Source organism: Crocuta crocuta, unplaced genomic scaffold (genome assembly GCF_008692635.1).
Source record: "Crocuta crocuta isolate KB4526 unplaced genomic scaffold, BGI_CrCroc_1.0 scaffold290, whole genome shotgun sequence".
NCBI lineage: Eukaryota > Metazoa > Chordata > Mammalia > Carnivora > Hyaenidae > Crocuta > Crocuta crocuta.
Window position 1 is genome coordinate 4,675,102 of NW_027527429.1, and position 20,679 is coordinate 4,695,780.

The following is a 20,679-nucleotide window of genomic DNA, read 5'->3' on the forward strand; positions in this document are numbered from 1 at the left end:
CTGTCTGGAAAAATCCACAGAACCAGAGCAGTTGCTTTCATTAATTCAACATGGGAGTTGTAAAGTCCAGCCATTCCTTTTCCTTTAATACTCTGGGATCTGAGGCGCCTGGGGGGCTGTCGGTTAAGCAATCGACTTTGGCCGAGGTCATGATCTCACGGTTGGTGGGTTCAAGCCCCACATCGGGCTCTGTGCTGACAGCCTGCTTCCTGCTTGGGATTCTGTGTCTCCCCCTCTCTGCCCCTCCCCTGCTCATTCTCCGTCGCTCTCTGTCTCTCAAAAATAAATATAAATGTTAAAAAAAATTTTTTTTAAATACTCAGGGATCTATTCACTGGAAAGACACCCTGAAAAAACAAACAGGTTGATATACATAAATTTTTTAAGTGTCACTCGTGCAGCTCAGGATTTCTTGACCTCAAGCCAACAGAACCAAAATTAACATAAGAAGGCGGACTGGACACTGGCCCCGGGGAACCTGACACCCTCTTTTGTGTTCCCAGAGTGAGTGAGCTCTGCGCTGTCCCCGATGAGCCACGTTATCGAAGGACCAGCAGACGCGCCAGCGGCCGCGCTCAGAGGCCCCGCGGAAATCTGCTGCTGCTGCTGCTGCTGCTCAAACAGAAGCTGGGAAATTAAACGTCTGCGGAAGTGGTGTCCTTCCTGACAGTGGTAATTTCCTCACGTCTTAGCTTCCAAGAGCTTTGAGGGACACGCAAACCAGCAGTTTAATACAGAAAACCCACTGAGAGTTCTCTCCTCCGGCTGATGTTTTTGAGGCTAAACTAAACCCAGCAACTCCGGGCAGGTGTGTGGGGTGGGTGGCCCCGGCCAAGACCCGAGATCATTCTCACTACATCGTATTAGCGCCCCTCCCCCACAGAGGCACCCTCTCACACTGCTGTACGCTAGCATTCTCCGCCCAAAGTTCTCTGTACTAAGAGCTGCAGAAGGTCAGCTCCTGCAAAGAATAAAATATGCCCGGCGCTGTCAGCCAGCGCAGAAGGCAGGCGGGCAGGGAGGGAGGCAGGGAGGCCACAGAGCCCAAGGCACCCGGTTTCCTTCTGCAGGTGTCCAGGGTCCACTCTGCAACACGGGGAGCGCCCTGCAGAAAGACCTCTGCGTGCGAACGACTCCCCACCCCCTGCCCTCGCCGCAGGCTCCAGGGGTGATGCCGGCCACCCAGGCCTCTAGCCTCGGGCCCTGCCTCTGTCCCCGGCACGGGCATCGTGAGCCAGGCCTCCTCCACTCGCCCAGCCCTTTCGCCCTGGCTCCACACACTCGGGAGTCTCCTGTTTGGGGAAACTAGGACCTAAGCCCAGAGGTCTTCACTCCTCCCCAGGACTCAGTTCCGGGGTCAAGCACCTGCGGCGGACGGTGGTCGGCGGAGCTCCGCGCACATAGGGACCCGAGGTCCTTCCAAGCACCCGAGCCCAGCTACGATCTGAAGGTAGTGATGTCGGGTTCTGGCGCCTCCGGGCAGCAACAAAGGGAAATGGACGCAGAGCCGCCTACCAAGGTCAACCCCGGGCCCACGCCTTGAGCGGTTCCCATGAGCCCTCAGGTTAAGAACAGCACCTGCGGCCATGGGGGGGAGGGGCACTCGCTAGTTCACGTCAGCTGCCCGTCAGGGTCCTTAAACATCACAGGGGCCTCACGAACATCAGCTCGTAACTGCTACATTATGATGACGACTTTGTGATTTCCAAAGGGAAACTCGCACTTAGAGGGTCTCGCCCTGCAAATCCCGTGAAACGGGAGCATGCCAAGGCGGCGCCAACCAGGCAGGAGAAGACAGGGCTCTGATTCGCACGAGAGCTTCCCTAACACTTTTCCTACCTTCACGTGTTCCGGAAGACCCAGGAGAACAGGTCCGAGCAGCTGGTGACTCAGCAAGTCCCCCAGGGTGTTCCTTCACAGGCCCCACAGGGAAGATTCTCCAAGCCTCTGCTAACGGGGTCTGGGCACTTACCTAAGTGTGGGATGGGTTTCTAATCTCAGGCCAGGCTTCCAACGTGAGCAAGTGATAAAGTAACAAAGCGACAGAACATATCTGATTTACACGCCGATGACTCTCTGTGGTTCTTATTAGCCGCAGGCAGGAGTGTTGCTACGTGTGATCCTGTCCTTCATCTCCACTTGGACTTGCTTCCTGGCCCCTTCGGCGTTTCCTCCTTGCACCGGATGGACCCGGCCGTGGTCTTCGGAGCCACCACTAGCACTGAGCAAGGCCCGCTGGGTGCCGCACACAGTGTCGGTGCCGGGAACAGAGGGAACGAGATAGCGTCTCTGCCCTCAGGGAGCAGACGGTCAAGGACAGCGGGCAGGACAGGAAGCAGGTAAGAAAAGCCAGGCTTGGAGGGAGGGGGAGGCTGGGCACCATGAGCAGCTGCAGACCTTCCCCCAGAACCCAGAGTGGATGGGGCAGGGGCGGGGGCGCCCGGACCCGAATCTGCCTGCTAGAGAGAAGGGTCCCATAATGACAGCCCTGCTCAGTAAAATCTGATTTATAGCCAAATTAGTACACGGGTTACTGCAAAAGCTCCAGTACCCACCGCTGGGGTTGTGCCGGAACATTCCAGAATCTACCGCTGTCCCTGCAAGAGCCAGGGTGGTGACACCGAACGAAGTAGATTGAGTCTTGCACATTTGTTTCTCTGGAGTAAAAGACACTTATGGCTTCTTTTATTATTTCATATTTTGGGAATTTATTTGAAGCATTAAGAAAAGGTACAGGTACAGAGAGCACTGCAGAGTTGGGCGCACACTCCCCCCCTGGGATATTTCAACAAGGTTTCCTGGACCTGTGACGCTACCTGTGGCCTGGAGGGTCAGGGTGGGAGCGAGAGCAAGCGGGGAGGGAGCACAGAGGCTGGGTGGTGGGCTCTCCAGCTCCTGGCACACTCGCAGACCCTCCCTCAGTCCCTCAGACTTACTGTTTTCAACAGTGTTATCCATGTGAAAATAACTTTCCATAGAAACAAAAATAATAATAATGTGTCGTCACGTAAACTCTATTTTTTTTTAAATATTTTTATTTATTTCTAGGAGAGAGAGAGAGAGACAGCGTGAGCAGGGGAGGGTCAGAGAGAGAGGGAGACACAGACTCTGAAACAGGCTCCAGGCTCTGAGCTGGCAGTCAGCACAGAGCCCGACACGGGGCTCAAACCCATGAACCGCGAGATCATGACCTAAGCGAAAGTCGGACGCTCAACTGACTAAGCCACCCAGACGCCCCACGTAAACTCTATTTTAAAATACGCAATCCTAGAACCGAATATGTCAAAGTAATGGCTTTAAAGAAGGCTCCTCTCAGGTAGCTCTGCTTCAAGAAATGAAAACAGGTGGCTCACTGTTAGATGGGGCCCTAAGGAGAAACCGAGAAACGCTGCATGTCTTAAGGAGCTGATGTCATTTCCACTCTCTGGGGAGGAAGCGGTCAGCAAACCGTCTGTGTCAAGGGCCAGACAACAAACACCTCAGGCACTGTGGGCCGTACTCTTCTTTTCTGTTGGGTTTCTGTTTATTGGCTTATTTATTTTTACAAAGCTTTAAAAAAGCAATAAGGCTTTGGGCTCACGCGCATGACAGCCGAGCAGGGGCGAGGCAGCCCTGCAGGAGAGTCCCTGTCACCTCCGCCGCTGCTCACCCTGACACTGGCACCTCGTCCACGTTGGGAGCGCTATGCTCCCCCCTCTCTCTGGAGACTCCGGGGCAGGGAGCGTCCCGCGGAAACAGTGCATGTCCCTTGCAGAAACAGTGCATGTCCCTCACTGGAAGGGGCCCAGGAGGCCTGTGTCCAAGCCTGTCCCCGAGAACACCTGCAGCGGCCAGTGCAGGGCGTGGGCTGCACCCAGGCCTGGCGCGGAGCCCACAAAGCGCTGGAGGAGAAGGGCTGCCCTGGGCGCCCCGGGGGTGGGGCCTGCGTGTGTCCCTGTGTGTCGCGGCTGCTCAAGCTGAAGCTGACCCGCAAGGCCCAGGAAGATGCATCTGGAACATTCCAGAACAAGATTAGCTTGCACCGGCCACCGGGGCACAGTCAGGCACCTGCCTGGGCCAGAGAGGGCACAGGGCCCCAGACGGCCACACGCCAGGTGTCTCAGGACTACTGAGCAGCAGCACTGCTGAGGGGCCGCGGGGGCCTGGGCATGAGCGGGGCCGCAGCCCTCCATCAGCACGTCCATCAGTTCCAACCCCCGAGCCTGTCCCCACGTCCCTCTCCAAAGCCAGGCTCCAGTCACGGCCCGTCAGGAGCCTGGGGTGCTGCCTCCCTGACTCCCTCCAGAATGCTCCCGCATCAGCCATTCCTCAGGAGGGCCTGCAGGGGAAGACGCCACAGGGCATCCGCCCTGACCCACTGCCAGGCTACGCAGGACCCCCCCCACCGGGCTCTGACAGTCCCTCCCTGTGTCCCCCGCTCTCGGCCGGGCGCTGAGCCTCCCTCCTCCAGGCAGCCCGAAGCCGCACCCCTCGTCCTGCGGCTCGGAGGCAAGGACACCCCGCGAGACAGGCTGCGTGCCGAGCCCCGTTCCGCGCTCTCCACACCATCAAGGGACTCCAGTGGCCCTCAAAGAGCAAGCGCTGTTTTCTTCTGTTTGTGAGGTTATTTTTTAAAGCAAAATGCTTTAAAAAAAAAAAAAAAATGGGACTCAGAAAAGGGTAACAAGTGCCGGCTTCACACGGGGCTTGGTGGGGCCATGTGACCAGAAGGCAAGCCGCTTCCAGACCCAGGACAGGCGTCACCTGCTCACCACACCTCCTACTCTTCCTGCCTCAGAGTCTCCCAACACACCACCTCCAGGAAGCCGGCCAGCATGGATACAACACCACGCGGAGGTACAATCTGCTTTCTGCTTCTGGCCTGGCTCAGTCATCCGTGAACTCCCATCAACCATACAAAACTGTCATCTTTAGTGGGTCACTGGTAGCTTGTACACGTGCACGCGTGTGGACACACCCCACGCGCCGGTCCTTCTCAGAGTACGGGGAGGTTCCTGCTGTGCTCCACCCTCAGGCTGGAGATGCCTGACTCCTCAGGAGCATGTGACCCGGAGGGGAGTTCAAGGGCACTTTCTTTATACAGCAGGTTCCCCAGGGAATTCTTTCTGGCACTTGGCCCACCCACCGCTGCAAACTTTTATCTCCCTCTCCCTCCCACCAAGTCTTGCCCCCGGAGCTGGCCAGGACCCCAGAGGGGAGCTCACACTTGGAGCCGGAAGCGCAAACACGTGTGGTCAGACAGGATGTCACATGTTCTGCAGATGACGTTGACCTTGTTGACCTTGACTGCTCCATCTCTAATGAGCCACAACTGAAACATGAGCTCCATACTTTCAAATTCACACCCAGCCTCCTCTGGGATGTAAATCTCTCCACCTTGACCCCTGGCCACGCAGGGAGCGTCTCTCAGCCCCTGTTCCCTCCTCTCTGCCCCAGACATGGCATGTCCCTCACCCTCTTCTCTTCCGTTTGCCCCCAGGCTGGCCTCAGCCCGGGATTTCTCCCTCTCTGCACTACCTCCCCCAGAAAGCCTCTCAACCCCGACGGTCAGATCACCCTCGCTGAGGAACGGTTACAAATGCGTGAGCTCTCCCACCTCCCAGGACCCGGGAAACAGATGGAGGGGGAAGGAGAGGTGGTGAGTTGAGGACATTTCGGGGGGGGGCAGAAAAAAAGGGTTCTGAGAGCAGATGCTTGAAGATCCGATCAAATGCCTAACATTCCAAAGTTTTCTGCCCTTGAAAATCAAGAAGGAAACGCAATGCCTGAGAAGCCCCAGGTCCACAGCCAAAGCGACACCGCAAGAGTGACAGAGATTTGCCAGGGGCAGCGCTGGGGCGAGTCCAGCAGTGCCCGGGGCACCTCCAGGGCACCTGGCTGTCAGCCTGCAAACCCAGACTCCAGATCCGTGAGTCTGGGAGGAAGAGCTACGGGCCAGATCGGTCACAACACAGGAAAAGTACGGGACCCCCAGCAAGGCAGCCAGAGGCACGCCCGAGCCCCTGCTGGAGCCACAGAAAAAATTCACACCCCCCCAACACTAAGGGTCCTGTGGTCACCAGGCCACCCACGAACTGCTTGCCACCAATGGGGAGGAGACCTAGTCGAGCACAAAGCCCACGGGAGCAAGAAGTGGGAGGGACCAGAACATCTGCCTAGAGGACAAGAATCTGGGCCCAAGACAGGCAGCAAGGGAGCTGCGTGAAGGCACCTGATGGGGGAAGGAGTCAGCTCTGACGGACCCAGTGACCGTGTTCTCATTTCCAATACAAAGGTCACGCATTTAAAGCTTTAGGAAAACACCTTTGGTGTTAATGGTTCCGTAGGAAAAAATCATCTGCAACTGCAAGGGTGAACCTTTCTGAGCCCTCCTCGCCTCTTCCCTGGAAGAGCGGAGGCTGTGCGGACGGACAGCACACACCGGCCTGCGTGGGGCCCCGAGTCCAGGGGCGGGGGTGAGCCTCGCGGGCTGGGGCCCTGGGGCCCGTCCTGGCAGAAGCCAGCACGCGCCCTCCCAGGAGCTCAGGGAATACAGCTCTTTGTCCAGAAGGCCCTCCTCTCTCTCTAGAAGGAGCACAGTTTCTTGTTGAATTAATCACAACAACGTGGGAAGATGTGTTCTGAGTTCCAGATGACCAACTCTAGACACAATTTGATCTGCCAAGGTTCTCAAGGCCAAAACCACGATGACCTCATTTTTTTATATTTACTTATTTTTGAGAGAGAGAGAGAGAGAGAGAGAGCGTGCGCGAGCAGGGGAGGGGCGGAGACAGAAAGGGAGACAGAATCTGAAGCAGCTCCAGGCTCTGAGCTGTCAGCACAGAGCCCGACGTGGGGCTCGAACTCAGGCACGTGAGATCATGACCTGAGCTGAAGTCGGACGCTCACTGACTGAGCCCCCCAGGCGCCCCCCATCTTTATTCTTACTTTACAGCTTTCTCTTCCATGTAGAATATGCTTCTCTTTTATTGTTTCTTGGTGGCTCTACTAGGAATTTTAGTAGCCTTCACCTACTCTGGACATCACCTGAGCCTCCGTGTGTGCTCTCTGGGAGAGGACAGAGTTAACGGACTACACTGCGGACGGAAGAAGGGAGAGCTCAGTGACATTTCCGCGGTCAGAGGCTGGTCTGAACCCATCAGGGAAGTGAAAGATCAGACTCCTGCTTGATCTATTAAACCAACCTACCAGCAGGCTGCTCGTAATCTTAAGGTTTACAGATAACCCTCGTTAAAAAATTATTAAGGGGGCGCCTGGGTGGCTTAGTCGGTTAAGCGTCCGACTTTCGCTTAGGTCATGATCTCGCGGTTTGTGNAAATTATGTTGAAAACATTTAAGTGGCTAGATTTCAAAACGACTCAACTTTTATTAGAGTTTACAGATTTTTTTCACTGGAACGTTAAACAGCACAAAAGGACGTGTTTAGAAATAAGCCCTAACATCTGTCGAGCGGTGGTAGCTGACAAAAATGGTTCTTACGTTTATTCGATTTGGAAAGGGTTCTGGGGGTGGCCAGCCTAAATGCATCTCATGTGTCCCAGAAAATATGGCTAAGTGTTTACCACATGGTTTGTGTCTAAGCAACTAAGTAAACATTCATTAAAAAAAATATTTCCGACGCACGTGCTCCTGAGAACAGATCTGCTGCCCTGAGACCGACGCAGGCAGGGTCCTGTGTCAGGACTAGGGGAGGGGCAGCCGGCTCGAAGGGACCTCGCCGCCAGTACGTGCCCGCCGCAGGGGGCGGGGGCCACAGAGCTGTCCGCCCGCACGTGACATCCACAGCTAGGGACGGCCACCCCGGTACCTTCTGCCCCGTTTCATTCCAGTACTTCCTTGAAAACTTAGCTAAGAGCCATTCATTTTATAATCACAGGAAGCAGGGTCCGTGGCCATTCTTAAGCCTGTCTCCAGTGACCTTAAAACCTTCCACTCAAACCACCGGCTGCTGAGTCCCGTCTTAGCTCGTGGGCCCACCCCCTGCACCCCCCCAAGAAGGCGGCTCTGGGTGTGAGCGGCCCCGGGCTCTGGGCGCTTCCGCACAGCCATCCGCACAGCTCAGCAGGGTCCACAGCATGAGGGGGAAGAAGTGAGGGGTGTCCTGGACACCAGGTCTCAGGGCAGTGGTCCCGTTCTAAAGCTCAGTCTCTCCAGACGCCATAGCCCACAGCCTCCCAGCCTGCACGGGGTGCAGGGGCTCAGGGCAGGTCCACGCTGTCAAATTCCCACTGGACACTGGACAGCCTGGTTTCCGTTCCTCTTTCGTTTTTTTAGTTTCAAAGGGAGAGAGTTAAACGCCGCATGGCGGTCACGGGGGTCTGTGATGGGGAGGGGGGAGTGCACCGTGAATGCGAAGCACATACACGCGGTGGAAACTCTAATTACAAGCCCAAAACATCATGCACAATTCTAATTAGCGGCTATTAATAGGGCATCAATAGCAAAGGGGTAATTTTCATCTGCTTCCTTTTACTGAAAGTGAATGGCAGCCGTGAAATTCCCATCAGAGGGGTGAAGGTCACACGCGCACTCATCTCATCTGTGAGGGAGCCAGCAGCGAGCCCTCCCCGGAAGAGTCAGGGTCCCGCCTCGCTCCTCCCGCCGCCAGGAGGCGGCAGGCAACACGGTGCCGCCTGCAGCTTCTGCTTGCACACTGCGTGTGTGCAACACAGGGAGCGCCAGGCGTGGGATGGATTCCAGCCACAAGAGAGATGGTCGAGCCCTGGCCCCGACGCCTGTGTGTGGCTTCATCTAGATCTTGGCAGGTGCGATGAAGAGGAGGTCAGACCAGAGAACGGGAGGCGACCCTACACCCAGGGACCAGCGCCCCCACGAGAAGAGGGAAATCTGGACACAGAGACAAGGACACGGGAAGAATGTCGCACGGCAGGGACAGAGATGGCAGTGATAGGTCTCCAAGCCAAGGGGCGCCGAGAGCTGTCAGCAGCTGCGGCACAGAACAGACTCGTGCTCAGAGCCTTCCAGAAAGAACCAACCACACCAACACCTTCATCTCAGGCTTCTGGCTGCAGAGCTGTGACAACGAAGTTCTGCTGATTTAAGCCACTTGGTTTGTAGTCATTTGTTGTGGCGGCCTTAGGACTCTCACTCACACACACACACCCCCCACACACGCACATAGGCACATGCACGGCTGACCGGATATTTGCCTGCACAAAATTTTACTCCTCGGATTACTCTGATGGACTCGCGGGCGCCCCGGGGAGGTGCCCACTTTTGCGTTGCTAACTTCCTAATTAAAAAACCCCACATAATATTGAAATCCATCCCTCATTTAAACTGCATCTTTAAAATTACTAAAATCGCGTCGACTCTCCTTCCTACGAGGGTAAAATATCAGCGAGGACGAATCACACAGATGGGAGATGCAATCACAACCGATCTGATGCAAAGTACGTTCCGGCAAAAGTCTGGGGTCATTCCGCGCCAGAGCGTTAGGGACGGAGGACTCGTCCCTTCCCCGCCTCACACCACCTGCCACCTACGGGTCCCGTCACCAGTCAGAGCAACGCTGAAGGACACTCACACGCCCATTAAGTCAAGGGACGGCCAGGGGAGGGCAGGAGGGCGCCAGGTGCGCGGCAGCCCTCAGAGCCCGGCAGCAGCAAGCCTCCCGCCTGAAGTCACTGCCGCGTGCGACCAGTCACTACGGCTGGTCACCAGCGGCCGCGAGAGGAAGAGGAGGACAAATCAGCCGCGGGCGGGCCGCGTGGCTCCCTCCACGGGCACCGCCCCAGCGTGGCGCTGGAGATGCCCGTCACCCGCTAGCTGCCCGAGAACCTGACCTTCGGTCTCCGTGAGCTGCCGCAGGTGGGGCCGAGCTACAATCGGCTTCACCTGCCGCCGGCACGCGCAGGACAGGGTCCCTTCACTCGACGCGCTCCGCAAACCTGGGCAACGACTCGGTACATCCTGACTCCAGAACGTTCTGGATGTGAAGCTTCTCGATGAAGCAGGTACAGGCCCCCGGTGTTACCACACTCAACAACAACTGTAATCACTGTCTAGGCACGGGCTCCCTGGCGGCGACAAACCCAGGCTCTCCTGGTCCCTGTCCTTCCAGAAATAACCCGATTCTCCTGCTGTCCCGGAACTCGGCCAGGCACGTGGACAGGAAGTGGGGGTCGGCTCCCTGTGTGAGTGGCAGGGTCGTGGCCCCCAGGACGGCACGTGCGGGCAGCCCCTGGGAGACAGAGATTCACTGCNGCGCACGTGGCAGCCCCCGCCGTGACCCGGGGCCGCGTGAGAACACAGGTGGGCATACTGAGCCCTGCACGTCGAGGGAGAACATCACTGAGAGTCCTTCCCCTGGTTCAAGAGGCCCTGGACACAGGCCCCACTGGAGGAAGGGAGGGGGAGGGGGCGTCACGGTGGGGACAGGCATGCCCTCGCTGCAGCCACTCACGCCCCTACCCTTTTAAATCACGCATTTTTAAAACTGTATGTGACGCTATGAAATTTCAGTAGAATAAAACGTGTGAAAGCAGTGCGTTCATTAGAGACCATGGTTTAAGTCACCCCGCTGGGTACAATTTTTACTACTTCTGAAGCAGGAACATTCAAGGAAAATGCCTTTATGCTCAACAAAATGTAAAGGCTCCCGGCAAAGAAACCACAGCTCCAAATGCGATGGAAATAGCAAGTGGGGAAGCAGAAGAAGCCACAGAAATGACAGAAGCGCGCCGCGTGGGGACGGGAACAGCGTCCTCGGCTCCGGGCCTCCCACACTGACCACACCGGACGCCGAGCCCGACGCCAGAGCGCCGGCAGCACGACCAGGGCCCGCACCAGGTCACCGGCGGCCCCGGCGGAAACCGGAGCATCTAAGGAGAGTGCAGGCAGATGTAGCGGAGCAGGGGACCGTGTGAGGTCAGGCCAGCCAGTCCCTCAGCACTGGGGCCACTGACCCACACGCCGCCTAACCCGGCGAGGAGGCAGAAAGCCCGAGAACGATGTTCCTACTCTCCACGTGGAATCAAAACGACTAAATTCCACGCTCAGAAACCAAGGAACAAATTCAACACCAGCACAGAGCAGAGCAGATCCCAGGGAAGAAGCCAGAAAGACCTGGATCCTTCTCTCCTTGCCCACACACGCCCCCCCGACCCCCGTCTCCAAACAATGCCGTTTTCTAGCATGTGCTAGAAATGTCCTCCATCAGACAGCCACCCTGCTTCCCTCCTATCCCCACCCGGGAGCCTAGACAACCACCGCCCTAAGCCCCCCTCTCCCCGTGGACAACAGAAAAGCGGGCCTTTCCCTGAGGTGACCACCACGAGGCTGTGACGACGGGGTGGCGGAATTCTGCACAGTGACAGCAGAGCCCCGAAGGGCCCCACAACGCCAGCCTTCCGGACTTTTCTGAATGGTTACGGACGAGAGTTAAATGCTAGAACAGGTGTTACAGGAAACACGGAAGCTACTCCTAAGAAGACATCTAAGGGACAAAACAGGGTGAAATGTTCAACTGAAATCAAAGGATGAAATGAAACAAAATCGGGTGACACACAGAACGAGGAGGGAAGGGAACACTACAGTGTGAAGTTGGGTCTCTCCTCTCTCTTCCAACAACACAAGTTCTGCCATGAAGAAAATGTATAGTTACCTGCATCCATATCTGCAAAGAATGGAACAGCCAGTAAGAAAAAGAAGGAACCAGAAATTCAGTGTCTCAGAGTTGGATTTTAAAAGGTTACACGGAGAGAAAATACAACTCAGAAAACTACCTGTGAACTCTACGTGCGTTAAAGAACACAGGGGTTCTGTGGCTTCCTGTCACTGCACTGCCTTAACTCTACTTAAAGCAAAAAATAAAACATGAACATGTTAACTCAAGAAGCAAAAGCCTAATGGCAAAAGAAATCTCTTGCTCTCATGCAAAATGATTCTTCAATGTTTAGAATACACTATATGGGGGAAACATACTCAAATGTGCGGTGGTGGTACCCATCTGTGACTACGTAACAGTACGTACGAATTGCGTACAGACTTAGTATCCGGAACAGACAAATGTCTGAGTCACGTTTAAAGGGGTGACCCTGGATTAACATTTGAAACGCCAGGACTGTTGGATAGGAAATAAATTCAACAGCACTTCACGGCTCTACTTTTACTGCTCCAAGCGCCAGAGGCAGTATCATCAGTGGCTAAAAATACTGCAGAGGAAACAACATACCTAAGGATTTTCACTGCCTGGTATTTTATTCTTTCTCAAAACGAGTGCATCACAGTCACGATTTAGAGTACGCTACAGAAAACTGCCGTAAGCTAAAGGCTCCTGGGCTCGGCGTGGCCTGCCACACAGCATACCTTCGGGAGACTCCTCCTGGACGTAAGTGCCGGTCAGATACCGGTGCACCAGGGCTGACTTGCCGCTGGCCAGGTTACCCACGATTCCCTGAAACAAAGAATCAGACGACTGTTCAGTATTATTACACCACTCACCTCATCGATCTGCAAACGGGGTGTGTGTGTGTGTGTGTGTGTGTGTGTGTGAAAACGTACAGTAAGCCTAGGCGTGACCACCAGCAAGCCCGCGGCCGGAGGGCCCGAACCTGGCTCACTGAATTCTCCTCCAGAAGTGGAAGGGACTCCAAGGCCCTCCATTTCCACCTCTCGCTCCAGGCAGCCTTGCCGGCTCGGAGAGCATCAACACCTCGGGACCCACGGACAGCGGCCTTCTTCAGGGCGCCGTGTGCAGCGGGCCTACCAGGAGAGTGTACGCCCAGTCGGCCCCCCGCCACCGACTGTGCACCCTCACCGGCCTGAGCAGGGTTCGCAGTGTCAAATGGGGCATGGTGCAGCACAGAATGAAATGGGACTGGGGAGGGTATTCTGGTACATTCCACCAAGACTCTGGGGTTGCTTCTGGAACCAGACCAGCTGAGAAACATCGAGAAAGAGCTGTGGGGAGGGACCGGAGGGGCTCAGCCCATGGTCAAGGCCACAGAGGGGTCTGGACCAGGTTAAAAATGCCCATCAAGAAATCAGGAGGGGCCATGGCTCTGGCAGGGAGCTGGTGGAGGTGGAGTAAAACACAGGAACCCGGCGGGAAGCGTGGCCCGTAGGATACCTCCTTCAGGAAGAGGCCCCTGCTGGCACAGCCAAGATATGTGGACTTGAGGGCGGCGGCCCGTTGGGAGGGCGTCCCTTGGCCTGTGCTGGGGACCTCACTTCCTCTGCCTTCTCTGCAAGCTGCCCGTCAACACCCCCCCTCCTGTACCCGTATCTTCCCCACCAGAACTTTCCTCTCTGCCTTTAAGCACGCCCACATCAATTCTTTAAGAAACACAAAACTGAGCCCTGACTCCGGACGCAGGTGACCTCCTATGAGAGCCAGCCTCCCCTTTCCCACCAGGGCCGGGCTCCCTCCCGCCTGGTCCCACCTGCAACCCTCAGGATCTCAGGTGCTGATCCAGGAGCCGCGAGGAGGCTGGCCCCGAGGTCCCTGGCCCCGAGGTCCGCGACGGCCTCGTTGCTAAAAGCGCTAGGCCTCCCCGCGCTCCTGACCCGTCACTGGAAGCCCCAGACCAGGTGCACTTTCTTCAAACCTCCTGCCCTGAGCCTCCTCCTGGGATTCCCTCTCGGCCCACATGAGCGCTTTCCAGATCTCCTGGCTGCTTCTAGACCCTGGGCTCTCGCGCCCCCCGTGTGGCTGGCCACGCCCCTCCCGCCCTCAGTACCTGCTGCTCCCCAGTGCCGTTCTCCAAGCCCCAGTCACGCAAGTGCTCCACGTGCGCCCCTGCACGTCCAGATGGCACGCTCTCCCCCCACCCCCGCTGGCTGGTCANCCAGCGAGGCTCCTGGAAGCCGCCTCGCCCTGACGGGCCTGGCTGTCTGTCTCCAGACACCTGGGCCTTTCCTCCTCAGGCACCTCCTGCACTATTCCTGCTCTCTGCTCGGCAAGCACGTCGGAGGTCACCTCCCCCGAGAAGCCTTCCTAAAGCACAGCCTCCACCAGGCACCTCTCCTCAGAGCCCCCTTAGGGGCCTCCTCACAACACCGTCCGGTGACCTGGTTTTACCAGCATCGCTCTATGGATCTGACGGGAGGTGCTGATAACCCCCGAAGCGCAGGGTGTGGGGGCTCGGCCCCTGGGTCCCGGCGCTGCACCCGGCCCGGGAGGCTCCCGACAGCACCCGCTGTGTAAACGGGCCAATAAGTGGAGGAGTGCACGGCTCCAGCACCAGCACCAACAGAGATGCCTGGTCGCTAGGGCACAGGGCCAGGCGACGCGGGCAGAGCCGGAATAAAGATGTTTCCCTTTCCGACGTGACTCACGGCCTCCCTTCCACCTGGGGCCTCTCTAATCCGCGAATACCTACCTATTTAATTATTCGTTTGCTCAAGGGCACCTGCTGTTTGCCAGCTTCCTGTGGAGAAATTCCAAACCAGTGTGTGCAGCAAAATTAAATCTTTAATTAAGATTCGAGTTTCTCCTTCCTGAGGAGGAAAACGCTCAAAATCAAACCCCGCTCGGTGTGCGCTTCCTGCACGTGGTCTACTCCTTCCTCCTCGCGCACCAAGCCTTGCGGAGAACGCGCTTCCCCTGCAGGAGGAAGAGGCCCGTCCTGGGGTGCGGGGGGGGGGGGGGGTGCCAAGGGCCGTCCCAGAGACCTTCCGCTGGCGCCCCAGGGGCCGTGTGTAAACTTGAACAGCTACAGAAACGAACAGCGGGCCGTGAGGCGGAAATAAAATGGGACACGGGGGGCGGACACGCCCTCTAGGCTGTGATGCTCCTCCAGGTTCCACAACGGCTTCTAGATAGAAGGACGAGAGCTCCCCCTCGTCTACGGGCTTCGTGCGGAGCAGCTCCGGAGCACGGGTGAGGTGTCCGGAAAACGACCGACGGCCTCCCCTGGCCAGATGCCGTCACTGCAGGGCCTGCCCCGCTGTCGGGGCCCCCGTTACTCAAGGGCAAAGAGCACGGTGTCCGTTTAGACGGTCTCTCGGGCATCCCAACCTCACCGCTTACCTGCTACACTTAGCGCAGTTCTGCTAGAAAGGAAATCAAGGCCGTCAGTAAAAATCCCAGCGGGGAATCCAATGGAAACCCACGAGAGGGCGTGACAGGTGGCTAAGGCCCCCTCTGCGGGCGGGACGTCGAGGGCCTACTGCCCTCTCCGCCTGGACGTGAGCAGGGAGCACCCACAGCCTGCCGCACGGGATGGCGAGCGGCGTCCGGCTCCAAGGGCAACCGGTCATTGGTTGTCCACGCAGAAGACGACTCGGGAGAACACGAGGCATGGCACCACGTCGCCTGCAAAGGAGGCAAACACGGAGATTCTTTCCTCTGACAGGTTCCAGAAGATTTATTGCGAAACAGCACATAAAGAGTCCATTTGAGGCTTGCGATTATGTCATTGAGCTGCTGCGTCTGTGACACAGAAGTCAGGGATCCCGGAGGCAATGACCTAAAGGGCCACCTGCCTCGGGGGCGTCGTGCGAGGGCGCAGAACAACGGCCGCCCTATGGACGCACAGGGGCTGCCTCTGAACAAAGGAGCACTTTCTGGAGACGCGGAGAAATCCTGGGCACAGAAGGGCCCTGCCAAGGACGGGCCGCCTGGCCATGCTGACCGGAGCAGGGCCTTCCCGCCGGGGTCTGTCCGTCCGCACTCAGGGCAGGACAAAGAGAACTTCTTCCGCCTGAATGCAGAGGCCCAGTGCCTCATCTGGGGACACGGTCAACCTTCAGCACGTTCCGGAAAGCCTCAGAACGGTCACACTCGGGGAGCGCGGGTCCATGCTGCCTCCTAACGTGCCCCTCTTCCGCACCTCTGGTCATTCACTCCAGGAAATTACATGTCTTTGAAATACCAGCGAAAACCAGTTTTTAGGAGCATCCTCAATTATGGGCTGGTACGAACATGTTGGCTCCGGCACAACACACCCGAACTCCGCAAATCAGACAGGTCGATACCCGAGGATCACAGTCGGACTGTAATCCTGTCCGGGGGACCCGTCGGGCCTCACGCCGCTCCGTGGAGTTAAGTTGANGCCCGAACTCCGCAAATCAGACAGGTCGATCGATACCCGAGGATCACAGTCGGACTGTAATCCTGTCCGGGGGACCCGTCGGGCCTCACGCCGCTCCGTGGAGTTAAGTTGATTTAATGTCGATGGAAAGTCCGATTTCAGCTCGTCCGTCCACGGGCCACCCTGCAAGCGCTCAGGGGCCACATGGGGCAGGCAGCCACGGCCGGGCGGCAAGACAGAGGAGGGGCCCGCTGGACAGGAAGAGCAAGCCACGCGTTCAAATCCCAGCACCGCCCCCTGCTGGTGGCGTGCGGCTCGGGAACTCTCAGGACTTGAGGGTGTTTCCTTGTCTTGATGGGGGGAGAACAGTACCGAGTCGTGGGCAGCAGGCAGGTGACAGCAAGACGCAGGTGAGGCCCACACCGCACGGCCGGCACAGAGCGAGCGCCTCCCGCGCGGCCCGTGTCGCCGTCCCCACGGCACGGTTCCTGTCGCTGCGCCCTGGTCGTGGAACATGCAGGTGCCCGGGGCTGTTTCGTGGGGCTGAGGGCGTCTCTGCAACGTGCATCTCCCCCCAGACCTCCAGCCCCAGTGCGGCCAACTCTGCAGTACTCACTCGACCAGCGCCTCCTGACCATGCCCGCGGGGAATCCTGTGGCAGGCTACAGAACGCGAGGCAGGACCCCGGCTTCGGGAAGGGGTGCGGGGCCGGCAGACCCATCGCCTCCCCCCAGGAAGGGAACCTGCCGGCAGGTGCTTGCAAATAAAGGTCAGAGCTGTGGCGGGGAGGGGTGTCCCCCAACCAAGACAGCCAGCGGTGGCAGCGGGAACGGGCATGTCGGACACGACAGGCGGGCACGCAGATCTCAGCAAGGCTTCCCACGTCACCCTTTACCTCTCAGGTTTAAACACGTGTTTCTCCTGGCGACAAGTCACATCTATACTCTCTTCCGGGTCCAGCACGTTCCTTGTGGGCCCAGTCTCTTCATCTCAGAAGCGAGACACGTGCAGGATCGGGCCCCTGCCCTGGGTCACCCGCGAAGCACTACTGAGGCTGGGCCTGTGGTGTCCGGGGGCCTCCGGGGGGGTCGCTGGCAGCCAGACTGGAGCCAACAGCAGCACAGAGCCCGGATGGAGGGCACAGGGAGGGAGGGGCTGAGCGCGAGGGGCCAGGGCCGACAGAGAGGCCTGTGCCCAGGCCGCCCGTCCTTGGCAGGAATGAGCCAGAAGGGCCTGTCTGCCTGCATTCTACCGTCAGGGCCACCGCTGGGGGGTTCAAAGCAGACGCCCAGGCCACACACCTATACACACATATACACACCACAACACACACATTTATGCGTAGAAACATATATATACATACACACACACATACACACAGGCATATGCAGATCTACACACACACACACACACACACACACACACACACACACACCCTGGGCAAATACACACACATCTATGTATATAAACATACACACACAGAGCACACAAATTACACGCACATACACATAAGTATATATGCATGTATACAGATCCGTATCCTTACATGTAAGTAAGTACACGAACATGTGCATACACACACACACGCGTGCACACACACACACAGATACTTCTCCCCAATGCTATTTACATTATGACAAAGAACATGACTATTTAAAGGTTATACTGGTCCCTTCCCCCCCGTCCTAACGTGGGGAACATGGTGTACACGTGCTCAAAGGTGCGGTTGCAAAGCACCAAATCACTTTTTACGTACAGCCATTTGAAGCTTTAAATGATCTCACTGAAAGAATAAAGTTTTTAATAAACACAAAATCTTCTTTTAATTTCATGTCATTACTCTGTCACACAGTAAACGACCAGTGACCTTTTTTAAATGATGAATTCCAAAACTTCACAGAAACCTCCCACGTCAACGGCATCCTGGCACAGGACAAATGAAGGCCCGTCTGTGCGTGTGTGTGTGTGTGACACTCTCACACATGTGTGCACACGGGCAGGAGAGCCAGAACGATGGGCGGACCGGCGTGGCCACCCCAGGCATGCTCAGGGCTCTGGTCCCAAATGGTCAGCTGCACCTGGCCCTTTCCAGGACGTGCCCAGAAGCATGGCCCCACCCGGGCCCCGGGACAAGCAGGCCCCTCGGGATGCAGGCCTGGGCGTGCCCGCACGCCACGTCCCGCCTCTCACACAGCCCCGCTCTCCTGCGGGTGAGGAAGGATGACCACTGAGGCCAGAAGGTCCACTCACCACTTTGAGCTCCGGGACAGATCGACTTAACGTCCATTCCTGGCTATTCACAAAGGCATCTGCAAAACAGGAGGGAGAGCAGAGTTAGGTGCCACAACCCACTTCAGGGCAGAGTCAAAACACCCCCGACGTGCCACTTCCCCAGCCAGAAAACGACCAGGGATGGTGTAGACCCACATCCTCACGCCACTCCCACCCCCTTCCTGTTCCAAGTCTGGGTCTCCTAAACCGCAGTGCACACTCCATCCAACCGCCAGGGGCCCCCAGAGCTTAGTTCTTCCCCACCTCGAACGTCCCTGCCGCCCGAGGCCCCCAGGACCACACTGTCCAGGGGACGAGTTAAGACCCTTCTGATCCTGCTCGTTTCCCATCTGGGAGTCCAAGGAGGCCCCAGGTTTTCCCAGAACTGCCCCTGGAGCCACTCCTGGTCTTTCAGTTGTTCACTAAGATAGTCTCGTCTGAAATCCCACCAACCAAGTCACGCAGAAATGACGGGGCTTGGAAAATCCCACTGTGCATGATACCACAGCCATCCAGACTTCGGAAGGCTCTGAGCTGGGGTTCTGCACCTCCCAACACAGGACACGGCGAAGATCCAGGCATGACTGTAAGATGTGTCCCAGAGACGAGGGGTACCCAGCCACCACGAGGGCCCCCGCAGAGACCAGTCCCACCCTGGCCAGCACAGCGGGCGGCCATCACGGAGGTCAGGGCAGGTGGGCCCACCCACATCAGAGGACGCAGATGACCGGGTGCCCCAGCCCCCTGCTCACCATCCCTTAAGGACAAGACTCCACACAGCCACGCGCACTACGCACTAATGAACGCAGGGGGTGAGCTCACAAAGACATGGCAACTGTCCCCCCCACAAGCAGTGAGGGCCAACACCTCTCATTCCAACTGGGATTCACTTTCTATGTATTTCAAGAAACTCAGAGAACTTCATCACTGTGTTATGTCCAAGAAGTAGTAAAGTGATTCGCAAAATACCTACAAGTCAAGCAATGCCATCAGTTTCAATAAATGCATGACGTTCTCATCAAACCAGTGCAGGGATGGATGCAAGGGGCATAAGCGTGCGATTCCGCTGGGGATGGGATCACGCAGAGGGACAAGCAACGCGTCTGGAGAGAGCGAGGTGGGCACGATCCACAGTGACACGAAAATGAGGTAGGTGGCCGCCCAAGAAAGCAGACTCCGCCGGCCCTGCGAGATGCTTGGGAGGTGGGATGGCCCGTCACAGAGGCCTCTGTGCTCAGGAGAAGACGGCGGGGTGGACAGGGAGAAGACGGGCGGCCGTAAGCAGACGGGGAAACGCAAGGCGGATGCAGACACGTCCGGGAGGCCCGAAACCTCAGCTGGAAGCTGGAAGGGGCCGGGGTTCAAGACGGGAGACCCGGGACCCCTGGGGACCCGAGTGCCTGGCTGGCGGGCAGAGTCGCGGGCAGAGGTGCGTCGGCAGGAACTCAGAAGGAAAGACCTTCGTGAAAACAAGAAGCGCCAGCTGCTTCTGCGCCCCGGTGCAGCCAGCACATCGGGGGCTGACTACTGGGGGTGCACATTAATTGTGCACCTGAACGCCCAGTCACCGGTGACCCAGCAGCCCCTAATGCGCCACAGAGAAGACACAGCTTGCACACAGATGAACAGATGAACACCGATGGCGTCAGCACGGAGACGGCCCGGGGTGGGCACCGGGTGGACGGCAGCTAACACCTTCCCTGGTGACCGGCGTTGTGATCAAGTCGCAAACCACGTCTTTTCCGTCCTCAACTGTGCTCTTGAAAGAACGGGGGATGTGGCCTTATAGGACCTACAGGGTGGCCCCAATGATCCAGGAGAGTCAATGACCGTGACGCTCCCGACATGAACTGTACGCTCCAAGTGTCCCAGCTGTGCCCTGGTCCTGTAACGTGTGAGGAACGCAAGGCTGGGTTGGCAGACTTTGATACTTCCGCATAACGGAACACTAAGGGGCCGGCAAGAACGCACGAAGGCTCAACACGCAGAAATGCAACTGTCCCCAAGCCACGGTGAGTGGGGTGGGGGGGGGTGTGTGCAAGGGGCACTACAAATACAAGACACACAGACAGGCTTGGCCGAGAGTTCCTCCGGTCAACAGCTCCTGACTGAAGGACTGGGAAGCAGGCGGTCTGGGGACAAGAGCAATGAGGAGATGCTCTTGCACGGTTCCCTCTGGAAACCTGTTAACCTTTCTCCCAACTGGCATGTAAAACACGTGTACAATACAGTGTTTAATAGGAACCACAACAATAAGGCAACAGGCATAAAAATGAAACGGAGCAGGATTCCTCAGCGAAGTGCTGATTCTTTATCGCACGGCACCTAAGGTTGTGTTCATCGTGACAAATATTAAACAGGCTCTAGAAAGGGCTGCCTGGGTGGCTCAGGTGCTGGAGCACCCAACTCT

General features: G+C 57.2%; 1 protein-coding gene across 1 annotated transcript in view; it reads right to left on the bottom strand.

The window, feature by feature from the left end:
* AGAP1 (ArfGAP with GTPase domain, ankyrin repeat and PH domain 1) overlaps positions 1 to 20,679 on the bottom strand; it is a gene marked incomplete at its 5' end in the record, with an annotated part of 529,501 nt that overhangs the window by 325,734 nt on the left and 183,088 nt on the right. The window contains 2 exons of the mRNA XM_077758421.1: positions 12,331 to 12,418; positions 18,249 to 18,307. Of these exons, the coding sequence (XP_077614547.1) occupies positions 12,331 to 12,418; positions 18,249 to 18,307 (147 nt within the window). The remainder of the gene's footprint in view (positions 1 to 12,330; positions 12,419 to 18,248; positions 18,308 to 20,679) is intronic.